The sequence below is a fragment of the Ambystoma mexicanum genome, chromosome 13 (genome assembly GCF_040938575.1).
Source record: "Ambystoma mexicanum isolate Mex_15411 chromosome 13, UKY_AmexF1_1, whole genome shotgun sequence".
In the NCBI taxonomy this organism is placed as follows: Eukaryota; Metazoa; Chordata; class Amphibia; order Caudata; family Ambystomatidae; genus Ambystoma; species Ambystoma mexicanum.
Genome location: NC_090938.1, coordinates 535,354,936 through 535,378,521, shown reverse-complemented (window position 1 = coordinate 535,378,521; position 23,586 = coordinate 535,354,936). Strand labels below are relative to the sequence as shown.

At 48.7% G+C, this 23,586-nt stretch overlaps 1 protein-coding gene across 1 annotated transcript in view; it reads left to right on the top strand.

The window, feature by feature from the left end:
* ADAM11 (ADAM metallopeptidase domain 11) overlaps positions 1 to 23,586 on the top strand; it is a 345,706-nt gene that overhangs the window by 117,269 nt on the left and 204,851 nt on the right. The window contains exon 4 of the mRNA XM_069634268.1: positions 18,045 to 18,111. Coding sequence (XP_069490369.1) covers positions 18,045 to 18,111 — 67 coding nt within the window. The remainder of the gene's footprint in view (positions 1 to 18,044; positions 18,112 to 23,586) is intronic.

Here is a 23,586-nt window from a genome sequence, read left to right as displayed (position 1 = left end):
TGGTGATGGCTCTCACGACATCATCGCAACCTTGGCTAAGGGAGGACGATGTTATGACCTCGTCGGCTCCAACATGGATGTCGATTAGCTCCAGACATGAGGCTGTGTAGTAACTCAGTAGGAAGCGTCCTTTTGTGGGGCACCGGATGACGTGTATGTTTTTGTCGGTTTTCTAACCTTTGAGGAGGAGCCGGCACTTGAAATGACCGATGGTCTGAAGGGGCTTGTCTGCACCCCACTGAAAAATTCTGGGCTGGGTCACCTCGAGTGCTGGTTGGTCTTGGATTTTCAGATATTCTTGCTCCCCCATAACATTCATGGTGGCTCCAGAGTCTATTAAGAACTGAAAAAGGCAATTTCCCATTTTGACTGGGATCTTTGGCGTTTCTCTGACCTCCTCGCTGTCTTGGACGAGGTTGACGTATTCATCTTGCGCTGATTGGTCGTAGTAGGGGGTGTTCATGTTGGGCATCAGGGTGTAGTACCCTTCATCGTCCCCATATCCCTCGGGGGGGTCGTCGTATTCGTCCACTATGCGGGGCGCTTGATTGTGGCCTCCATAGCCTTTCGGATAGTCTTGGAAGTGGTATTCGTCCACAGCTCGGACATATCTTCTTTGATTGGGCTGGAAGGCCCTCTGTTGGAAGAACTGCCGTTGTGGTGGTCGGTATGGCATCCTGGCGGGTGCTTGGGGTCTCATGACAGGGAACGGTCTTCCTTCTCTGCAGACGGATTGGAAGTGTCCCTCCCTTCCGCAGTTGGCACACCTTTGCGACAGGGCTGGGCAGGACCCTGAATGTGGGAACGCCATGCCACACCGATAGCACTGTCTCTGTAGCCTGGGCGTTTGTAGGCTGGGTTGTCTGTAGGGTTTGATGCTTCTGTCTCCCTGTCTTGGTGCCGATGGTTGGACTGTTACTATGAGTTCAGTGGCATCGTGCTTTGGCGAGGGTTCGCGTGTCATTGATGCGGCTTGGGCGTCCACCCTTTCGAAGATTCTGGCGAGTTCACTGACTTCCAGGATTGTGAGTGGTTTCTTCAGCACTTGCTTCTTTAGCATGGGTGACATGCAGCCTGCGATGATGCGTAGGCGTATGGCCTTGTCCAAGGAGAAAGCGTCTAATTGGCAGTGGGCTCCTTTGACCCTCAAGCGAGTTATATATTCATCCACGGTTTCTTGTGGCTTCTGCGTGCATTGGTTAAAGAGGTATCTTTCATAGTCTCGATTGGGTTCAATAATCAATAGTTTATCAAGTGCAGCGATCAAGGTGGGAAAATCGGGTTGATCAGAAGTGGGAATGGTCTTGACTATCATTTTCACCTCCCCCCCACCAGGTTGATGAAAACATCCTTTAGATGGGGCGTGTCACCGTCCCAAGACCCTCTGACAAAGTGGTAGAAGTTTTCCATTCACTCGGCCCACTGCGGGCCCTTGTTGGCTTGGGGCATCAAGGAGAAAGGGGGGGTCATGCGCAGCTGTATAGATTTTAGGCTGCGAATGGGGGTTGGGGAGGCAGGGGCACTAATGATGGTGGTTCACCCCTAGAATCTCTCTGTACTCGTGTGGCAGGCTGGAGGGGTACTAGCAGTGGGCTTTCCTGAGCTGGATGTTTCCCACTCAATTTTTTTTCTTTCTTTTGGGTAATGGGTGCCCGTGCACTGGATGGTTCACTCTTACTTGAGCTAGTGAATGTTGTGGACTTCCCCGGGAGGGGGGCTACACAGGAGGAGAATCTGATGGTGTGGGTTGGGGGGTTTGTACCTTATCGTGTCCAGGCTGCTGTGATAGGTAGTCCTTGAGGTCCTTGTGGGCTGCGAAGCCAAGGCAATTTGCGGGGTGGGCGGGACCTGTCCAGCAGGCTTGCAGGCAACAAAGGACACCCATGGAGGTCTATGGAGAGGTGGGGCCGTGGAACCTCTGGACATCCACTCACCCGACGTTTCTCTGGGGTGTGAATGACAGCCGTGAGAGGCGCTCCTGCGCCGGGAAGGGGGCGTGCGCACCAGCAGACGCATGCGGCGCCCACCTCACGTCGGTAGAAGATCTAGTCGGGCCTCTTAGAGTGCCCCGGCGGGTCCTTCCCACGAAGGATGCGACAGGTCTCCGTCGCAGGAGAGCTGCGGTCAGGAACGTATGGCAGGAGGAAGCGGGCCGGTGGGACTCACCGGCCGCGTACGCAGGAGAGCTGGAACACTGCAGGCAGCATCATGTATCCGGAGGAGGCGGCTCCGTGGGATCACCGGCCGCATTAAAGGAGGACGCGAGGTGTGGAAACACTCGTAGTAAGGAGGAAGAGGACTCTGGCCCGCTGGAGCTGATCCTCAACACAGTTTTCGCCCTGGGGAGGTCTTGCACGTGGAAATAAGGACGCAGAGCCGGAGGGCATGAAATGTCAACTTGTTTTATTAACTTACAAACATGAATTGCCGTCCCCCGGCACGGGAAACCGCCCACCTCTCAACGTCACTAATTACGCCCTCCTTTGGGGGAGGGCGTTTATCTTAAAGGCACACAAACAGTAACATGAAGATGGCATTCTATTCTTAATCATGAGGTGGAAAAATACAAATAAAGGCATTTGACTAATTTCTTGCATGAACACATATTAACAGGAGCGTGATGAAGTTACGGGTGTCGTCAGTGGTGATGGCTCTCATGACGTCATCGCAACCTTGGCTAAGGGACGTCGATGTTATGACCTCGTCGGCTCCGACATGGATGTCGATTAGCCCCAGACATGAGGCTGTGTATTAACTCAGTAGGCAGCGTCCTTTTGTGGGGCACCGGATGACGTGTATGTTTTTGTCGGTTTTCTAACCTTTGAGGAGGAGCCGGCACTTGAAATGACCGATGGTCTGAAGGGGCTTGTCTGCACCCCACTGAAAAATTCTGGACTGGGTCACCTCAAGTGCTGGTTTGTCTGGGATTTTCAAATATTCTTGCTCCCCCATAACGTTCATGGTGGCTCCAGCGTCTATTAGGAACTGAGAAAGGCAATTTCCCATTTTGACTGTGATCGTTGGCGTTTCTCTGGCCTCCTCGCTGTCTTGGACGAGGTTGACGTATTCATCTTGCGCTGATTGGTCGTAGTAGGGGGTGTTCATGTTGGGCATCGGGGTGTAGTACCCTTCATCGTCCCCATTTCCCTCGGGGCAGGGGTCGTCGTATTCGTCCACTATGTGGGGCGCTTGATCGTTGCCTCCATAGCCTTTCGGATAGTCTTGGAAGTGGTATTCGTCCACAGCTCGGACGTATCTTCTTTGATTGGGCTGGAAGGCCCTCTGTTGGAAGAACTGCAGTTGTGGTGGTCGGTATGGCATCCTGGCGGGTGCTTGGGGTCTCATGACAGGGAACGGTCTTCCTTCTCTGCAGACGGATTGGAAGTGTCCCTCCCTTCCGCAGTTGCCACACCTTTGCGACAGGGCTGGGCAGGACCCTGAATGTGGGAACGCCATGCCACACCAATAGCACTGTCTCTGTTGCCTGGGCGTTTGTAGGCTGGGTTGTCTGTGGGGGTTGATGCTTCTGTCTCCCTGTCTTGGTGCCGATGGTTGGACTGTCACTATGAGTTCAGTGGCATCGTGCTTTGGCGAGGGTGCGCCTGTCATTGATGTGGCTTGGGCGTCCACCCTTTCGAAGATTCTGGCGAGTTCACTGACTTCCGGGATTGTGAGTGGTTTCTTCAGCACTTGCTTCTTTAGCATGGGTGACAGGCAGCCTGCGATGATGCATAGGTGTATGGCCTTGTCCAAGGAGAAAGCGTCAAATTGTCAGTGGGCTCCTTTGACCCTCAAGCGAGTTATATATTCATCCACGGTTTCCTGTGGCTTCTGCGTGCATTGGTTAAAGAGGTATCTTTCATAGTCTCGATTGGGTTCAATAATCAATAGTTTATCAAGTGCAGTGATCAAGGTGGGAAAATCGGGTTGATCAGAAGCAGCAATGTTCTTGACAATCATTTTCACCCCCCTGCCCCCACCAGGTTGATGAAAACATCCTTTAGATGGGGCGAGTCACCGTCCCAAGACCCTCTGACAAAGTGGTAGAAGTTTTCCATTCACTCGGCCCACCGCGGGCCCTTGGTGGCTTGGGGCATCATGGAGAAAGGGGGGGGGGGGTCATGCGCAGCTGTATAGATTTTAGGCTGCGCATGGGGTTGGGGAGGCAGGGGCACTAATGATGGTGGTTCACCCCTAGAATCTCTCTGTACTCGTGTGGCACGCTGGAGGGGTACTAGCAGTGGGCTTTCCTGAGCTGGACGTTTTCCACTCTCTTTTTTTTCCTTTCTTTTGGGCAATGGGTGTCCGTGCACTAGATGGTTCACTCTTACTTGAGCTAGTGAATGTTGTGGGCTTCCCTGAGGGGGGGGGGGCGCACAGGAGGAGAGTCTGATGGCGTGGGTTGGGGGGGTCTGTACCTTATCGTGTCCAGGCTGCTGTGATAGGTAGTCCTTGAGGTCCTTGTGGGCTGCGAAGCCAAGGCAATTTGCGGGGTGGGCGGGACCTGTATAGCAGGCTTGCAGGCAACAAAAGGCACCCATGGAGGTCTATGTAGAGGTGGGGCCGTGGAACCTCTGGACATCCACTCACTCGACGCTTCTCCGGGGTGTCAATGACGGCCGTGAGAGGCGCTCCTGCACCGGGAAGGGGGTGTGCGCACCAGCAGACGCATGCGGCGGCCGCCTCACATCGGTTGAAGATCTAGTCGGGCCTCTTAGAGCGCCCGCCTCACGTCGGTTGAAAATGTAGTCGGGCCTCTTAGAGCGCCTGGGCGGGTCCTTCCCACGAGGGATGCGACCGGTCTCTGTCGCAGGAGAGCTGCGGTCAGGAACGTATGGCAGGAGGAAGCGGCCCGGTGGGACTCACTGGCCGCGTACGCAGGAGAGCTGGAACACTGCAGGCAGCATCATGTATCCGGAGGAGGTGGCTCAGTGGGATCACCGGCCGCAATTAAAGGAGGACGCGAGGTGTGGAAACACTCGTAGTAAGGAGGAGGAGGACTCCGGCCTGCTGGAGATGATCCTCAACACAGTTGTCGCGGAGCCAGAGGGCATGAAATGTCAACTTGTTTTATTAACTTACAAACATGAACTGCCGTCCCCCGGCACGGGAAACCGCCCACCTCTCAACGTCACTAATTACGCCCTCCTTTGGGAGAGGGCGGGTATCTTAAGGCACACAAACAGTAACACGAAGATGGCATTCTATTCTTAATCATGAGGCGGAAAAATACAAATAAAAGCATTTGACTAATTTCTTGCATGAACACATATTAACAGGAGCGTAATTTCTCTGGTCATAACTTGCTTTTCTTAAATATATTGGGTGTGCGTTTTATGCATGCGTTTAACACATTCTGTAATACACGTCTTACGTGAGACTGTAGCAGTTTCTGCGTGTGTGGGTGTTTTTCTGTGCTTCTAGTTCATGCACTGCTTATGAGAGTGGAGCCTATGGTCTGTGGGCGTAGTCGGCACGTGGCAGTTCTGGTTTACACACTGTGCGTGCAGTCTGTGCGATAAGCCTATGCATACCCACTTGGTACTTGTTAATATTTCATAGGCCATTCCTACAAACAGTGGCTCTAGTAATTAAGAAGCGTCCAGTGCTTTAGTGTAAGATGATGCCAGCTCTGGGGCTAGGAAGAGAAGATGAGCCAGCACGCTTACTCCTGACTCTTTCCAGAGGCGTAGCCAGGATTGCCTAACAAGTGGGGCTTGAAGCTAATGTAGCTGGGGGCCCACCGCAGTGACGTTAACATCTGTAAATGCCCACACAGTGCTGCTTAGTGGGCATTTACAGATTTTGGGTGGGACTTGCCCACTCAGGCCCTACTGTGTCTACACCTCTGAGTCTCTTCCTCCTGCGCAACTGCACCCTCCTGCTATATATTCCAAGCTTCAAAAACTATAGGTTCCAGCATGTTTACTACTAAGTTTTCCTGCTTCACACCTGCACCCTCCTGCTCCTTATTCTGAACCATAGAAACCATTGGTTCCAGCAAGCTTATTACTGACTCTTCCTGCTGCACACCTGCATCCTCCTGCTCTAGATTTGAGTGCCAGAAACCATAGGTTCCAGCAAAAGTAATACTGACTCTTCCTCCTGCACACCTGCTCCCTCCTCCTCTAGATCCCAAGCCCCAGAAACCTTATGTTCCAGCACACTTGTTACTGACTCTTCCTCCCACTCAACTACACCCTCCCGCTCTAGATTTCATGCCCCAGAAACTACAGGTTTCAGCATGCTTACTACTAACTCTTCCTCCTGCACACCCGTACGGCCCGCTCTAGATTCCATGCCCCTAAAATCATGGGTTCCAGCATGCATACAACTGACTCTTCCTCCAGCACACCTGCACCCTCGCACTCTAGATTCTGAGCCACAGAAGCCACAGGTTACACACTTACAACTGATTCTTCCTTGTGGACCCTCCCACTCTAGATTCTGAGCTCCAGAAACCATAGGTTCCAGCATGCTTGCTACTGATTCTTCCTCCAGCACACCTGCACCCACCATCTCTAGATTCCAAGCCCCAGAAACCATGGGTTCCAGCATGGCTATTACTGAGACTTCTCCCTATGAAACTTCACACTCCTGCTATAGATTCCGAGCACCGGAAACCATAGGTTCCAACATGCTTACTACTGAATCTTCTGTCTGCGCAACTACACCCTTCAGCTCTAGATTCCGAGCCCCAGAAACTATAGGTTCCAGCATGCTTATTACTGACTCTTCCTCGTATGCACATTCACCCTCTGCTATAGATTCCGAGCACCAGAAACCGTAGGTTCCAGCATGCTTACTACTGGCTTTTCCTCCTGCACAACTACATCCTCCCACTCTAGATTCCGATCCCCAAAAACCAAAGATTCCAGCATGCTTACTACTGACTCTTCCTCCTACGTCCCTGCACCCTCCAGCTCTAGATTCCGAGCCCCAGAAACCATAAGTTCCAGCAAGCTTACTACTGGCTCTTCTTCCTGTGCAACTGCACCCCCAAGCTCTGGATTCTGAGCCCCCGAACCCGTAGCTTCCAGCTTGCTTACAACTGATTCTTCCTCCTGCACCATCCCACTCTACAATACGAGCCTGAGAAAACGTAGGTTCCCACATGCTTACTACTAAGTCTTCCTCCTGCACGCCTCCACCCGCCCACTCTAGATTGTTAGGCCTAGAGGTCATAGGTTCAAGCATGCTTACTACTGATTTTTCCTCCAACGCAACTGCACCCTCCAGCTCTAGATTACGAGCCCCAGAAACCATAGTTTCCAATATGCTTACTATTGACTCTTCCTCCTGCGCAACTGCATCCTCCAACTCTAGATTCCGGGGCCCCAAAAACCATAGTTCTAGCATGTTTAGTACGGACTCATCCTCCTATGCACCTTCACCCTCCTGCTCTAGATTCTGAGCTCCAGAACCATAGGTTCCAGCACGTTTACTACTGACTCTTATTTCTGCGCAAGTGCACCCTTCAGCTCTAGATTTCAAGCCCCAGAAAGCATAGGTTCCAGCATGCTTATTACTGACTCTTTCCCATATGCACCTTCACCCTCCTGCTCTAGATTCTGAGCCCTAGAATCCATAGGTTTCAGCATGCTTACTACTGAATCTTCTGTCTGCGCAACTACACCCTTCAGCTCTAGAATCCGAGCCCCAGAAACTATAGGTTCCAGCATGCTTATTATTGACTCTTCCTCGTATGCACATTCACCCTCTGCTATAGATTCCGAGCACCAGAAACCGTAGGTTTCAGCATGCTTACTACTGGCTCTTCCTCCTGCACAACTACATCCTCCCATTCTAGATTCCGATCCCCAGAAACCATAGATTCCAGCATGCTTACTACTGACTCTTCCTCCTACGTCTCTGCACCCTCCAGCTCTAGATTCCGAGCCCCAGAAACCATAAGTTCCAGCAAGCTTACTACTGACTCTTCTTCCTGTGCAACTGCACCCCAAGCTCTAGATTCCGAGCCCCCGAACCCATAGCTTCCAGCTTGCTTACAACTGATTCTTCCTCCTGCACCATCCCACTCTACAATACGAGCCTCAGAAAACTTAGGTTCCTACATGCCTACTACTAAGTCTTCCTCCTGCATGCCTGCACCCGCCCACTCTAGATTGTGAGGTCATAGATTCAAGCATGCTTACTACTGATTTTTCCTCCAACGCACCTGCACCCTCCAGCTCTAGATTACGAGCCCCAGAAACCATAGTTTCCAATATGCTTACTATTGACTCTTCCTCCTGCGCAACTGCATCCTCCAACTCTAGATTCCGGGGCCCCAAAAACCATAGTTCTAGCATGTTTATTACTAACTCATCCTCCTATGCACCTTCACCCTCCTGCTCTAGATTCTGAGCTCCAGAACCATAGGTTCCAGCACGTTTACTACTGACTCTTATTCCTGCGCAAGTGCACCCATCAGCTCTAGATTTCAAGCCCCAGAAAGCATAGGTTCCAGCATGCTTATTACTGACTCTTTCCCATATGCACCTTCACCCTCCTGCTCTAGATTCTGAGCCCTAGAATCCAAAGGTTTCAGCATGCTTACTACTGACTCTTCTTTCTGCGAGACTGCACCCTTTAGCTCTAGATTCTGAACCCCAGAAACCGTAGGTGCCAGCATACTTACTACTGACTTTCCCACATGCACTTGCACCCTCCAGTTCTAGAGTCCAAGCCCCAGAAACCATAAGTTCCAGCATGCTTACTACTGACTCTACCTCCTACCCACCTGCACCCTCCAGCTCTAGATTCCGAGCCCCAGAAACCACAGCTTCCACCATGCTCACTACTAAGTCTTCCTCCTGCATGCCTGTACCCTCCCACTCTAGATTCCGAGCCCCAGAAACAATAGGTTGAAGCACGCTTACTACTGACTCTTCTTCCTGAGCACCTGCAACCTCTTGTTTTAGAGTCTGAGTCCCAAAAACCATAGATTCCCACTGTAGACTCAGACCCTTGAAAACTAAACTCTATGTCCCGTTTCCTGGTTGGAGCCCCAGAAACTATAGGTTCCTGCTCCAGAGTTAGAGCCCTGTACTCCGCAGGGAATCAGGTTCCTTGTGGAGTAAAGTAAAAATCATGTTTAAAATGTTTGCACATTCTTTGTCATTCGTTTGTATAGCAGAGAAAGGGCATGGAGCAGAATTATCGTTTCCGCCACCCCATCCTATCGTTTCCGTCACCTCCATCCTAACCGCCTATCAAATGAGCAAGCATCCACTGCAGCATGACATTTTCATTCTGGCACAAAGGTTTTGGATTCCAATGGAATCTTCCTGCTTTTTACACAAGCTAAAAGCAGGCAGTTTCCTTAGGAATCCATTGCAAGCACTACTTGCCATGTGTAAATGGCAGGCAGCCTTTACTTTTTTTGCACTGTCAGAACAAAGGAATACAGGTAATCACGCCTACATTTACGCATTTGTTTTGCACTTTGTAGTGCAACTGAATAAAATTGCATTATAGGGAATCTGTTTTCACTTAAGCGCAAACCTAATCGGCCCCCCATGCAAATCATGCTTTTAAAGAATACACCCTCCTGCATGTTCCCACATGTGCCTGAGAGCCCTAGACACTGGAGCATCTGAGTCCTTAGTCTGGACCCTTGGACCCAACTCCAGAGTCTGAGCCCTAAAATCCCAATCCAGTGTCAGAACCCTAGAATTGGATCTCCTGAGTACAGTGTCCGAACCTTGAGACCCTCAATCAAGAGTCAGAGCCCCAGACGTTGGAGCTTCTGAGTACAGCCTTTGAAACCTGAGACCCCCCCTCCAGGGTGGGGGTTCTAGATAATACAAACCCCGAGACACGACCGTCCCCCCACTCCAGAGACATAGACATTGGAGGTTCTGAGTACAGAGACCGAGCCCTGAGGCACGACCCTTACCCACTCCAGAGTCAGAGACCTAGACATTGAAGCTTCTGGGTGCCGGGTCCAAACCGTGAGACAGGCCCGCTCCCCACTCCAGAATCGGGGCCAAGCATATTGTAGGTCACCACTGCAGATCTAGATCCCTGGTCACCACGGGTCAACACTGCTTATCAGAGCGCTGGATTCCAGATCTTTAACATCCTGTAATTAAACTGTGGAGCTGGGCAGCTCAGGTGCTCTTTAGAGTTAACTGTTAAAAAGCTGCAGCAAAAGTTAACCCAGAGCCCCCTGTAAATCCAGTCTGTAGATGTCTGGTTGTTGAGCTCTGGATCTTAGCAGGTGTGTTCATGAGGACTGACTCTTCAGGTTAGGCAGTTGCCATTATCTGAAGCACGAAGCAGCTGTGAACCCCAAGACTGCAAAGGGGACTAAACACTAAACAGTTACTGCTTAGAATAGTCCCTGATGGTCTGCGGTCCCATTGGAAGAGCTACTGGGCACAAGATGTAGCACACACCTCCAGACGCTCGGCTCATGCTTTCCATCAGCTTTCTCCGAAGACCACTACCATCAGTGCAGAGTGGCCTTAAAGCGCTGGTTGTAAAGCATTCATTGTTCAAAGGGGGCAGCTCTGTTGCTCCAGCTGGGTCTTGTTAGTGCTTCCACTGTGTTTTCCTATATGGCAAAGGGAGCACATTGAATAGCTGCACACTCGAGCTGCAGCAGTCAAGCACTGAGCAGGAGGCCGCTTGCTCATGCAAATTGTACTAGGTTCCGTCCGGGGCACGCCCACGGCTCTCCAGTTCTCTCTGTGACGTCAAGGGCAATCAGAAGAATAGCAAGAGCAGCTCAGGGATCCAAGCAGACAGGTCGCAAGGCCTAGTCTTGAAGGTGCCTCTTGAAGGTGGTGCCAGCATGGCCCAAACCAGGCATGAGTAAGACAGACTCTCCTCGCGTGGTAGAGCCACGCCAGCCCTCTCTCAGGGGAAATTAGATGGGCAGAAGTGACAGTGTCTGACATTTGTATGCACCAAAGAAGCAAAGGTACATCTATCCTTTTCTCTTCTCTCTGCATTCATATTAGGAGAAACGCAATGCATGGTTGTCCATGAAATAACTGGAATAAAATACCTAATTCGAAATCACCTATTTTTTTTGGGGTCGACAAACTAAAATGACTTTGTTTTTTTGCCCCTTTTTTTAAATAATGCAGTGGGAGACCCCCACATTGACCCCCACTTCTCCCTACCTTAACTTAGATTCTTACCTCACCCCCTATCTATATAAAACTTCCAACCATCCCTAATAAATTCGACCCAGAAAATGTGGTAATTTCTTCTTAGGTATGTTTGTATTCGATTTTTTCTACAGATACCGTAGAATGATGGACTTGTGGAAAGCAATGCCTGCTTGATTGAAACAAACTGTTGCATGGGGTACACATGTGAGTTTGACAGCGTTTAAGTATGGGTGGGGCGGCAGTGCAGGGGATCTCTACCCAGCCCAGCCAATCCCCCACAAAGATGCCCCTCCTTCTGTTTTTAATTGCCTCAAAAACAGTTTGGGGCTCATTTTTGAGTCCCTACGTAACCGCGTTCATTGTGGCCATTTGCACGGCAGAGTGCAGAAGTGCAGGGCAAAAGGCAGCGTGTATGTGCGTTCACAATGGACCCATATGGCGTCTGCCTGCCTTTTGCTGTGCGCAAAAAGCAGGCAGGCTCCATAGGGATCCCCAGCATATGCCCCTGCATGACAATGCATGCAGGGGCAAATGCTGGAGTATTTGTATGGCAGAGAGGAGGGGAGCGGCGTAAAGGCAAATTGGGTTCCGCACCTCCTCTCTGCCATACAAATACAGAAACATGGGGTGTAGCCTGAGCAAAATGCTTATGTTACACACCATTGAAAAGGAGCCCCCTTGTGTACATGGGCACCCTTACTTTCTCCTTGCAAGAGAAAAGAATGGCTGCTCAATGCAACCTGTCTCTCAGTTTCCCATTCTTCTTAAGATTGTGCTGCAAGCTGCTCTGCTGCAGTGCACTATGTAACAAATGAAAAATGCCATACACATAGGCTGCCAGAATCCAAGGTCATGAGTCTGCAGCTCTTAGAAGATTTACTTCTCAGAGCAGCGAGGTGCAATGATATCTTGCAAGAGGCGTGCAGAGCACTGCAGGAATACATTGCATTGCCCAAGAAGAATACCAGGCTCTGCTTGACCGAGCCTGTATTACGCCTTTTCTTTTCCCTGCAAGCAGAGATCCAAAGTTTCATGGAAGCTGTAGCTTTGGATGCTTGTCACCACGCTGGAATACTGCAGGACCGCACTTCTGATTTAGAGCCTGGGACACTAAAAGCCTAATTCTGATTGCCGGGGATGTGGGAGAAAAACAAGGAAAACGTATTGCAGTGTAGGGATATATTGAGAGACCACCCTTCATCTGAGGATTCCCACCCCCCAAATCAAAGAGCCCCACCCAATTGATGACCCGTATAGAGCCACTTTAATCTCACCCCCTGTGCCAACAGTGAGCCAGAAACCAAGCCTACCAAGCCTGGGTACAGAAATAATATATATATCTATTTAAATTGTAAGCTCAATGAATAATAATTTTAGTTAATTACTGTGACAAGGTCGCTGAGGCACTGAACCCAGTGGAAGCTACAGTTCTAACGATTCGGACCGGGCAGGAGGGGGTTAACACAGCGGACCAGCGGGCAACTCCCGAGGCACCAGTCAAAAGGGAAATGACTGACGGTTTGACATCAAAAGCCCGTCCAGTAGAGGAATGCCCGAACCATAGGGCTGAATCAACCAAGTTACGTACTACATATCCCAGAAACCACCACGAGGGACAGAACCAGGGATGCAGGAAATATAAAATGAACAAGAGAACACACTATAGACATAAAACAGCCCTACCATACAATTGCAAGCCCTCAAAGAGAAGAGAGTGGTGGGACGGGCCTAGGTTACAAACAGAACAGGGGTCTGGGCGGAATGGAGGAGGGAAACACACTTCAGGTGCGGGAAAACAGTTGGAGGGATGGGTGGAGGCTGATTGGATAGGAGGGGCGGAGAATGGGTTAAAATCTGAACACGGGAACCCAAAGGCTGTCTCTCATTTCAGCAGCGGACCTTGCCCGAAAACACAGAGGAATGGAGTGAAACCCCGCGTGACTTTTTATTGGGCATACTAGGAGACAGAGGAGCAGGCATCGAGGGGCTCCATACCCTTAGGAGACAGAGGAGCAGGCATCGAGGGGCTCCATACCCTTAGGAGACAGAGGAGCAGGCATCGAGGGGCTCCATACCCTTAGGAGACAGAGGAGCAGGCATCGAGGGGCTCCATACCCTTAGGAGACAGAGGAGCAGGCATCGAGGGGTTCCATACCCTTAGGAGACAGAGGAGCAGGCATCGAGGGGCTCCATACCCTTAGGAGACAGAGGAGCAGGCATCGAGGGGCTCCATACCCTTAGGAGACAGAGGAGCAGGCATCGAGGGGTTCCATACCCTTAGGAGACAGAGGAGCAGGCATCGAGGGGCTCCATACCCTTAGGAGACAGAGGAGCAGGCATCGAGGGGCTCCATACCCTTAGGAGACAGAGGAGCAGGCATCGAGGGGCTCCATACCCTTAGGAGATGTTGCATGGCACCCCTGCAAGGGGCCATGGTATCGTCGAGTGTATGGTGTCATGGTCACATGGTTACCCATGTGACCATCTTAATAAAAGGTCCGAGCCGCTTCCGGCTCGGGAGTCGAGACCATCCAGACTCCGTGGTGTGTGTGCGTTATTTGGGTCGGCGCCATGGTGGCGCCCCACCACGTGTGCTGGGCCCAAGGAAGGGGCCCAGCTCCAGGACGGTGCCCCTGCCGGGCAACGCCGTCCGGACGGTGCCCCTGCCGGGCAACGCCGTCCCTTTGTGTATCCCTGGCCCTGTGAGTCGGGCCAGGGGGCGACCCCGGCCTGGGTGCCCCCAGAGCCGGGGCCGCGGTAAGCCGGTGGCCAGCCGGCTGTGTGAGGCGCTCCGGTGATCTGGAGCGGGGTGGGCGGAACCCCCACCCCTGAGTATGCGGCGTGATCGCCGCACTGAAGTGTGTCGTGTCGGGTGCAACCCGACACGAATATGGGGCTGCCCGGTGGACCGGGACAGCCCCCAACAGGAGACAGAGGAGCAGGCATCGAGGGGCTCCATACCCTTTTCGCCCACCGAGAGAAGGCCAGGCTGAGGAAGGAAGCCGGACTCCATTGGCTGGAGGGATTGCAGCTCTTCTTTTTGCTTACCGAACCAAACGACTGGCTAAAGAGTTGGTAGCTATCGTCCACGGCAATCCTCTTTTAGTTGTATTTCTGTTTTATTTCAAGGTGCGGGAGTATCGTTGGGGTCCCGGCTAGCTACCATGCTGAACTGACTTTTTTCCTTTTAATCCTCCTGGAAAACCGAGCCAAATCCAGAGTAAAGCAGAAGCTACCACTTATGTTGTTTTCTCAGCTGACCTGTTCTGAGTGATACAAACGCTATAATAAAAGTTTATTGTCAACCCGCTACCTAACTCCAGCCGACTATTTTACAATTACACACGCCACCTTCTCTGTGGCAGACAACAAAGCTTCAAATATAAAACAGGTAAACAGTACTTGATAAAGTTTGAAGTAGAAACAAAGCACAGTTTTAACATGAGAACACTTTACACATGGCACGTGCAGTCCTTTGTTTAATTTCGGGCACACTTTAAAAAAATTCTTGCAGTTTTAGAAACACAGACTTTGACAAATGCATGTGGCAAATCGCACCCTTGTTCCTTTTCACCCAAAAGCAGTGCAACACCCTTCTGCTATCAGGGTGACTTACTCTCAAGAGAGAGTGTATATTATTCACTGGAAATTGCATCAGTTTCACTTTGCAAAGTGTCTCTCCCCCTGCACCAAAAACCCATGCATCAGCGATATGCAGCACCCCTCTATTTAAAGGCCAGGTCTAGGGAGCAGAGACAGTTTAGGAATTTTGTTTGGGGCCATGGGCACCTCTTTTGTTTAATAACATGTTTAAGGAGTGGTGACAATTGGAATTTTTGTTTTAGGATGAGTAAACATTCATTTTAAAAGCAAGGTTTGGGAATGGTGACAATAATCAATTTAGTTTTTGTGGCCAGGACACCCCAATTACTTTATGTGACTATAACATTATTCCCGCTCGGAGAGAGGGTGAAAGTTTTTAATTCTTCCAAGCTCCCCCCTAAATCAATCTATTTGTGAGTTAATTAACTTAATATTCAGTCAAAGGTGCTAAGGGTCTACGCAATTTGTCCTCCCACCCACAATTAAGGCAAGCATATTAAGGCAAGCAGATTCCCCCACACACTTGCTTTCAAATGGATCAATTCTACTTACATAGGACCTCTGTATTGGGGCATTCAGGGAAAACAGCCGGGCTCCTCTCTGGAAGACACAGGATCTGGTCACTTCAGTCAGAGATCGTCACAAACATTCATCCATCATCTGGCTTCTCCTTAAGGATCAGCTGTTGGTTCCCCCAGTTGCTCTCTTTCCCAGGCAATGTTTAAGGCCTCTCAATGTTAAGGCCTCTCCACCCAAGATGGCTTTAGGCAGCTGTCTCAAGATATACCCCACTGAAATAAGAGCAAGTGCTCCAAGATGTTTAGCAGCCCTCCTTTTTCTCATTCTCCCTCTTTCCTTCTATCCTTCCCTCCTTATTGCATAGTGCAAGTGATTTTGAATGTGTAAACCACACCTATAATTATTACAATTAGCAGGTGGCAGTGTATTACTGCTAACTTTCCCAATGGAGGATCATTCTCTCTTCCTCCTCCCAAGAATCAACCCCTCCCCGCGGATAGGTTAGGAGAGTTCTAAAGTGGAATGCATATCAAGGATGAATTCACCCACCAAAGATGTCATTTAGACTTTTCAGATTTCTCACCCAAAAAGTCACAGCATGGCAACTATTTTTATTTTCCATTTACCGGCAACAATATATATATTTCTAAACTCAGCAAATCATGGTAGACTGGATGTAATAACTCCTGTGTTCACACCATGTTGTGCTCAGTGCACTGTAATTATTTGCCTTGTACACAAAAAGTATAATAGTTATGCATATGAAACTTAATATCCAGCTGCCTAATTCAACAAGCCATCAGCTCATCAACTTTCAAGTTTCCAGCATCTTCAAGGCAGTTAGAAACATCTTTTGGATTGTCACAGGGTTATAAAACATTGTCTCCAGATACAAATGACATCAGAACCATCACATTGATAACAGCTTTCAAATGAGATTGGCCCCAAGTCTGTGAGTCTCTCAAGTCTCCAGATTATTACAGAAAAGACATTTGCAATGAAAGTCAGTGACCACATAATTAACATATATAATATTTAGTTTCATATCACAGTTCCCATTTCTTGGTTTCATTTTTTTGAAACCACTTGGTTTAGAGTCTGTGGGCTGCAATGTTAATTCAGGCTGGGGTAAAAACATTAGCCTTTTGCCCTTTGAGAGATAATGGGCTGAAGAGATTTGTATCCCGCAGCAGATAGTTCACCTCTGTCCTGTGATGTCATGAGGCCATGCTGACATACAGCATTCGGTGCTATCTGTCTTGAGTCTACTATAATTTTGATCTAAGATTCTGCATTTTCAAGCATTTTCCACCATCCAAGCCAGCCCTGTTGTCCACCAGCCTGTTGTAAATACTTTGTGCATGTCAGCTTCACAGAGATATCCCTTCCAAATAGGGAGCCAAAAGGCCTACATTGGGGGAAGGCACTTGAGCATTCTGCCCACAAAAAGAACCATTGGTCTGTATTCGGCCTACATGAGATTTACATGTGACCTATGAAAACAAACTAGCCTTTTCAATTGTTGCCTTCTCTTCTTAGTGCCACAGTTTGCATCTTTCTGTTATGGTGAAATGCATTTTTGAATCAGGGTATTTTCTTTGTGTTGCACTTCCAGTATTTTTCTTACTGTGGCAAAACTGAAAGAGAAGGGCTGGGGTCCATTTGATCACTCACAAAGGCATTTTTATTTACAGAATTTTCGTTATATAAAATGCTGCTGTTTGTCTCTTAGCCAACACAGTTATGTGCCTTTTCCATGTTATAATGTTCCTTGTGTCAACTGCAGAAATACCTGTATTGATATTTGCTATGCACCTTTAGCAGTAGTGGAGTTTTTAAGTCAGGCTTTTCATTCACCAGTGGGTCTTTCAGTTATATTTCAGTGCTTAAACCCCACAGCAGCTCATTTTTGTGTTCCCTGCAAAATACTGTAATTATTGCACCTAGGTGCAAACAGTTCCCCTCTGCATAATGTTCATCATTTGCATGTCGGGGTGCAAAAGGGAGGTGGAAAGTAGAAGCATAATCACCTTTACGCATCCCTTTCACACTATGCCATGCAAATTGAGTAAACGCTGCATGCCATTAATGGATTCCTATGGAGTTTGCCTGCTTTTTGCTGGTGTAAAAAGCAGGTGGATTCTATAGGAATCGCCGGTAAGAATCCATTTATATCTATTGCCGGCCTTAGGGGGCTTGTGGGTGTATCTCCAATAGCGTGTGAGTTGAGAGGTATGAAAAGAGCATGACCTCACGGACCTTCAAGCAGTTAAGATCTTTCACAGGGATTCACTCGGCCTTTGAGACTGAGGACATAGATTCAGAGATCCAGACACCACGCATTAACATTTTGTACAGAGTCTGTACAATCATCCTTCCTAAATTGCAGCGAGACTCCTCAGCGACTACTGTTTATTCTCCTTGGGCAATGCCGGTTCCCACGCAGATTTGAAGCATGTACACTATAGGTTGCCTCAACAGTTTTTTCTCGACAATTGAGTGTTTTTTTCCAGAAGCTACTTTGGAAAATTGGAGAAGTAGGCTATGGAGACACCAGCAGAATATTGTACAGGAACTCAAGGTAACTACTGGCATCTGTGTCTTCTGGAATTTCAGTAGAACTGGCTCATTATAGAGCTGCACGCCAGGCGAGCTCTCCACCCTCTCCTAGTTGGTTGATACTGAATATTTTGTTTTGACCAGGTCACACCATGTCTTGGTGCTGGCCACCTCTCTGTCATCTCTGAGGTTCCTCACAATAAACATGTTTCTCACTTTTATTTCCCCCCTCAATAGCCGCTTGCTGTCGTCGCACTATGTTGAGAGTCACTTCAGCCATGAAGGGAATTCCACGCACACGCCGGTAAGTGGAACATTTCGAATTCGTGGAGCCGTGGGTTGGAGGTGCTCAGGCTTTGTTGGGTAAAGGGGCAGATGGGGGTGAGACTTTGATGAGCCCGCAGACTTAAGTGCTGTATTAAATGTACACAATCGATACAGTGCATGAGATTTCTTTGCAGAGTGCACTTTGCAAAGGTGGTTGCAAGAGTTGAAGAGGAAGGTCAAAGTCTTTGTGATCCCAAGTGGTGCGCTATTGAGGCCTGATGGGGGAAAAGATTTAACTTATACATAATGTCACGAGTACAGAGTCTCCAAAGGCTTTGAAAGTTTGCAGGAAAGGAGAATCAGTGATTCACGTCTGAGGACCTTCCCGGCCTGAAAAATACACGCAGGAAGAGGCAAACCAGGAAGTGACAATACCATGTTTTATTGTATATATGTGATTTTATCGAAGGTAAAATCAGAGTGGTACATTTCAGAGTGGTCAAAATGTTGAAAAAAATACCAATTATTTTTTTTAATCCGTTTTTCTATCCTTTTTAACCCCACCCAACCCCATCCTTTTTAACCCCTTACGTACTACCATAGATATATTTAATTGACATTTTCAGTATTTTGGCTTTCGGTAAAACTTGCCACTCTGTTTTATTTTTGGTAAAATGACTAAGTACCATTTTATTTAGCACTTGATTCCATAGTTTTGCAGCCTTGTTATCATCCAATTTAATGGCACTCAATTTATCGACCTCCAATACATGAAAGGGTGAGGGTTCCCAACCCTGATGCGTACCTGTGGCCTATTGCCAGGACTGGGCCTCCATTGGCTGGATGACCATGGGGGGATGAGCAGACCAGGCAGTGGTAACGTCACTAGTGCCGTAGCAGCTAAAGACCACCAAAACACAGATACAGGAGAAGAGTGCCTACCCCTTCCTGGACTCTCTCTGTGGAGCAGGCCAGGTCCCCACTGGTTAATGATTGGGGGAAGTATGTGAGAGGCAACAGGGTCCATCTGAGAGGTTTTTGGGGGGTGGTCATAAGGGTGAAAATTATTCCCCCAGTTTGTTGATCTTAGACTTCCAGGTGGCGTCTTACTGGAGATGTCTTTGGGGACAGGTGAGATAGGTTGGAGTGAGGTGTCGGAGAGGAGGAGGATTCGGGGAGTCTTAGGGATGCCCAGTGTTTGATCTACTAAAAGCCTTTGATTTAGTTAGGTGTTTTGTAGAGTCACCATGCGGCCACGTCAGGCTGCTCGTCCGCAAGGCAGATGTCGTGATGCTAGGCATCAGTGCAATGGTCTGTTAGCCTAGGCAACTGATTGATTGATTGGGTGATGCATGCTTACATCACAAGGGGTTTGAAGCAGTGAGTTGGTTGGGCCTAGTGAGAGCGGTGGTAGTTCTGGTTGATCAGTGACGTCTGTGTTTCACTTCACCCATCTGCAAATGCTGTCAGTGCTCGGCGCTCGAAAAAATGAATTGTCTCTAGGGGCGGTCCTCTGGAGAAGACCTTAAAAGCAGTCAGAGGCAGCTTTAACAGTTGGTCAAAGGACAAATGCCCACAGGGTCTCCTTGATCTGCCTCTCTCACTTCAAAGACACACAGCTAGGGCTACACACGCCCGCCCAAGTGAGGTCTTATCTTTTAAACATGTCTCAGCAGCAGTCCATTCACAACAGTGGTAAGGGATGGTAATAGGCTACTGGAGGTGACCATTGCTTAGAATTGTATATGGTTTTAATGAGCAATTTAAGTGTGATTGTTGCATAATTAGAAATTATGGGGGTACAAAACAAGCTGCAAGCTCGGTGAAACGACGACCTTGTCCTGCATTTCATTTCCCTTTGTGTCTGTAGGAGATTTGTTGTAGGTTCTCACAAATGTAAAGCTGGAATTAGTAGACTTTAATTCAGGATGGGGAAACTAAAGCTACAATCACATGGGGCCCTTTTCCCAAGTCCCGCGGATTGGCAATGACGATGGTAAAAGAATTTGCTGCCATTTTTTATACCCTGCGGACTATGCATGTTTTGGCAGTTGAAGTTAGCGAGCAGAGCGCACGTACCACTTTTGCCTGCTCTTCCTGGGCCACCACACAAATCACCTTGGCTTTCTTCCAGCATGCTTTCTATGCTGCAGAAAAACCAAGGGATTCCTATACATTATGCCTGAATTTCACACCTGGTCAAAGCAGGCAGATTCCAAAAGAATCCTTGTAGAAGGCCCCATCCAATTGCTCCTTTCGGAGTGCATGGGAGTGGTGGTAAATAGGAATAAGTTGTAAGGGGGAGTAGGTGGAAAGTGATTAGGGGTGCAAGGTGAAGGGGTGGTGAATTCGATGGAAAGAAGAGAGTAGATGGTAAGGGTAGATCGGGAGATTGAGGTTGTCACATTATTTTTATTGATTCTCTTGTCCCCTGGATTTATGTATTTTATAGCTCAATTAATGAGTATATGTTGAATAAAAAGTGCATAACTTTTATTTTTAAGGCATGATTCATTGTGAGTCACCTCTCAGGCTCTTGTTTAAAGGGGTCAGCGGTTACAGGTTTCATTTTTCATGGTATGGCAAACGCTGTTTTCATTATGGGGAGGGGCTTAGAGTGGATGGCAGATGAAGTGATTGGTGGATGGAAGATGAGACAGGTGGGGGGGACTGATGAAAGATGACGAGAGAAGCGGATGGAAGGTGAGAAGGTTGAGGGGAACTGAAATATTTTGGTACGGGTACGGCCCAGTGGTCATTTTTGGAAGGGATGAGCGAGCCCATGGAAGGAGAGGAGCAGATTTCACTATTGAACAAACTGAGTGATCTTGGACAAATCACCTTATTTCAGGAAAACCTAATGAGGTGACCAGACAGTCTGCCTCATTATGAGTTTGGTGGTATCTGGGCAGTAAATCTGCTGAGATACCACCAAACTGAATTACTGTTACTGCCACTTGGTCTGGCGGAATTACAAGTAGTGGTAGGTGGTGTTAGTCCTGAGTAATTGGAATCCATTAGACTCAGTGGGGATTTTAGCTGAAGTACCACTGGTGGTAATTCCGCTGATTTTGCCTTTTTTTAGCTCTTACCTGGAGGTGAATCCTCCACCTCTCTGACAAACACATAGGCCCTCATTACGACCCTGGCGGAGAACCATGGTGCAATTTGCACCATGGTCCATGGCGCTAAGCTGCCAATTCCGCCATGGTGGTTGGCGGACTTACCGCCCCATCCCGACCTTGGCGGGGCAGTAAGTCCCCAATCCCCATTTTGCCCTTCCCCATTCCCATTCTTGCCCCATAGGGCATAATGGGAGTGGGGAAGGCGTTAATTACGCCACCGTAAATTACGGTGGCGTAATTAACAACAAGTCCCGTAGCGCAATGGATTTTTCCGCCTGCAAAAAGCAGGCGTAAAAATCACCATGGCGCTACGGGAACTCGTAGTCAGGCGGAAAGGTAAGCCATGCTTTACGCCGGCGTAAAGCCCTTTCCGCCAGGGTCCTAATGAGGCCCATAGTATGGTGGTATGCCATACTCGAAATGAGGCCCAGTGTCCAGCCAGTCACACCCCTAAACACACAACCCCAATAGTAGCAAAAGACATTGTAAAAGGAGTTCATCATTGTCACTCTAGTGATATTCATGAACTCCTCCCACCTGAAGCGCAGCCTTCACGCCCTGTGTAACCTAGGCCCTCTGTCAATCTTGCCCATTGGGCCCTTTGCCTGAAGTTTGCCACATGACTCAGAGTGCGCAGTTAGGAGATGGGAGTTTGGGGGAAAAGCGAGGTGGGGTTTTGGAAATTAACAGAGAGATCTTGGGGTACAAGATTTCTTACCCCACAGCACCCTCACACTTTTCTACCCTTCCCCACCCATCCCATGTTTACCTCCTTTCCCGTTTTCTCTCCAATTCGGTTGCAGTCTTCCTCTCCTGTTCTCTCTATCCCTTCAGGACTTCATCCATTTATGCTTCCATTTCCTGCTCCCATTTCTCTTGCACTCTTTTTGTTGATAACACTTTTCAGTCGCCATCTCTTCCCTCCTGGGTTTGGTCTCTCTCTTTCCTACTCTCCATCACCTCTTCCACCCACTCCCTACCCCATTCTTTTGTTGCGTTTCTTTCTTCCATTCAGTGGTGTTCTTGTCTTGTATTCAGTTTGCTTTTCTCGTTCCACTCATTGTTGTCTCACCCTCTCTATTTGATTCAACTCCCCTCTCCACTGCAGCCCCCACCTACTCACTGTTTCCCCTCCCTTCTCTACTTTCCCTCTTGCTCCTTATTCTGTTCACCTCCTTTTCTACCTAGCTGACTTGCTCCACATTTACTCCACCCTTTCTACTTTTCTTTACTTTCACCTACACCCACCATTAATTCATCGCTACATCCTCTACCTTTCCCCTCAGAACGCCACCGGCTTTTCTCCTCCCTCCACTACCACTGCCTTTCCACTTTCCCTGACTACGCCTATCACCATTGAACACCCCTCTGCCTTTGCCCCACTTCTTCCCCTCCCTCTCCTCCCTATTGTGCACTTTCATGTCCTCTAGCATGCATTCTCATTCCAGCAGCTAATGGGTGAAAACTGGAGCAGCAGTAATTGCAAAAGAAAAGCAGGAGTGGCTGCGCGCACCTTCACGCGCTCTCTCCATGCAAACAGCGCCCGTTCCCACCCCGAGCTGGAGAATCTGCTTATGCTGGCGTCCCTATAGGAAACGCACTAATAGGCGAGGTCAGCAAGACTAAATACAAGGAGTGACTGGGAGAACTGCACAGAGACCAAGGACACAGTCATATGATATGCCAAGACTAAAATACAAGGTGTGAATGGGAGAACTGCACACAGACAAAGGATCGAGTCATATGCCAAGTCTTAAATACACGGAGTGAATGAGAAAACAGCACACAGACAAAGGACCGAGTCATATCATATGCCTACACTAAAATATAAGTAGTGAATGGGAGAACTGTACACAGACAAAGGACCGAGTCATATCATATGCCAAGACTAAAATACAAGGAGTGAATGGGAGAACTGCACACAGAAAAAGGACTGAGTCATACCATATGCCAAGACTAAAATTCAAGGAGTGAATGGGAGAACTGCACACAAAGAACAGAGTCGTATCATATGCCAATACTAAAATACAGGGAATGAATGGGAGAACTGCACACAAAGAACTGAGTCATATCATATGCCAGACTAAAATACAAGGCGTGAATGGGAGAACTGCAGACAGACAAATGACCGAGTCATATGCCAAGTCTAAAATACAAGGAGTGAATGGGAGAACTGCACACAGACAAAGAACCGAGTCACATGCCAAGTCTAAAATACAAGGAGTGAATGGGAGAACTGCACACAGAAAAAGGACTGAGTCATATCATATGCCAAGACTAAAATTCAAGGAGTGAATGGGAGAACTGCACACAGAAAAAGGACTGAGTCATATCATATGCCAAGTCTAAAATTCAAGGAGTGAATGGGAGAACTGCACACAAAGAAC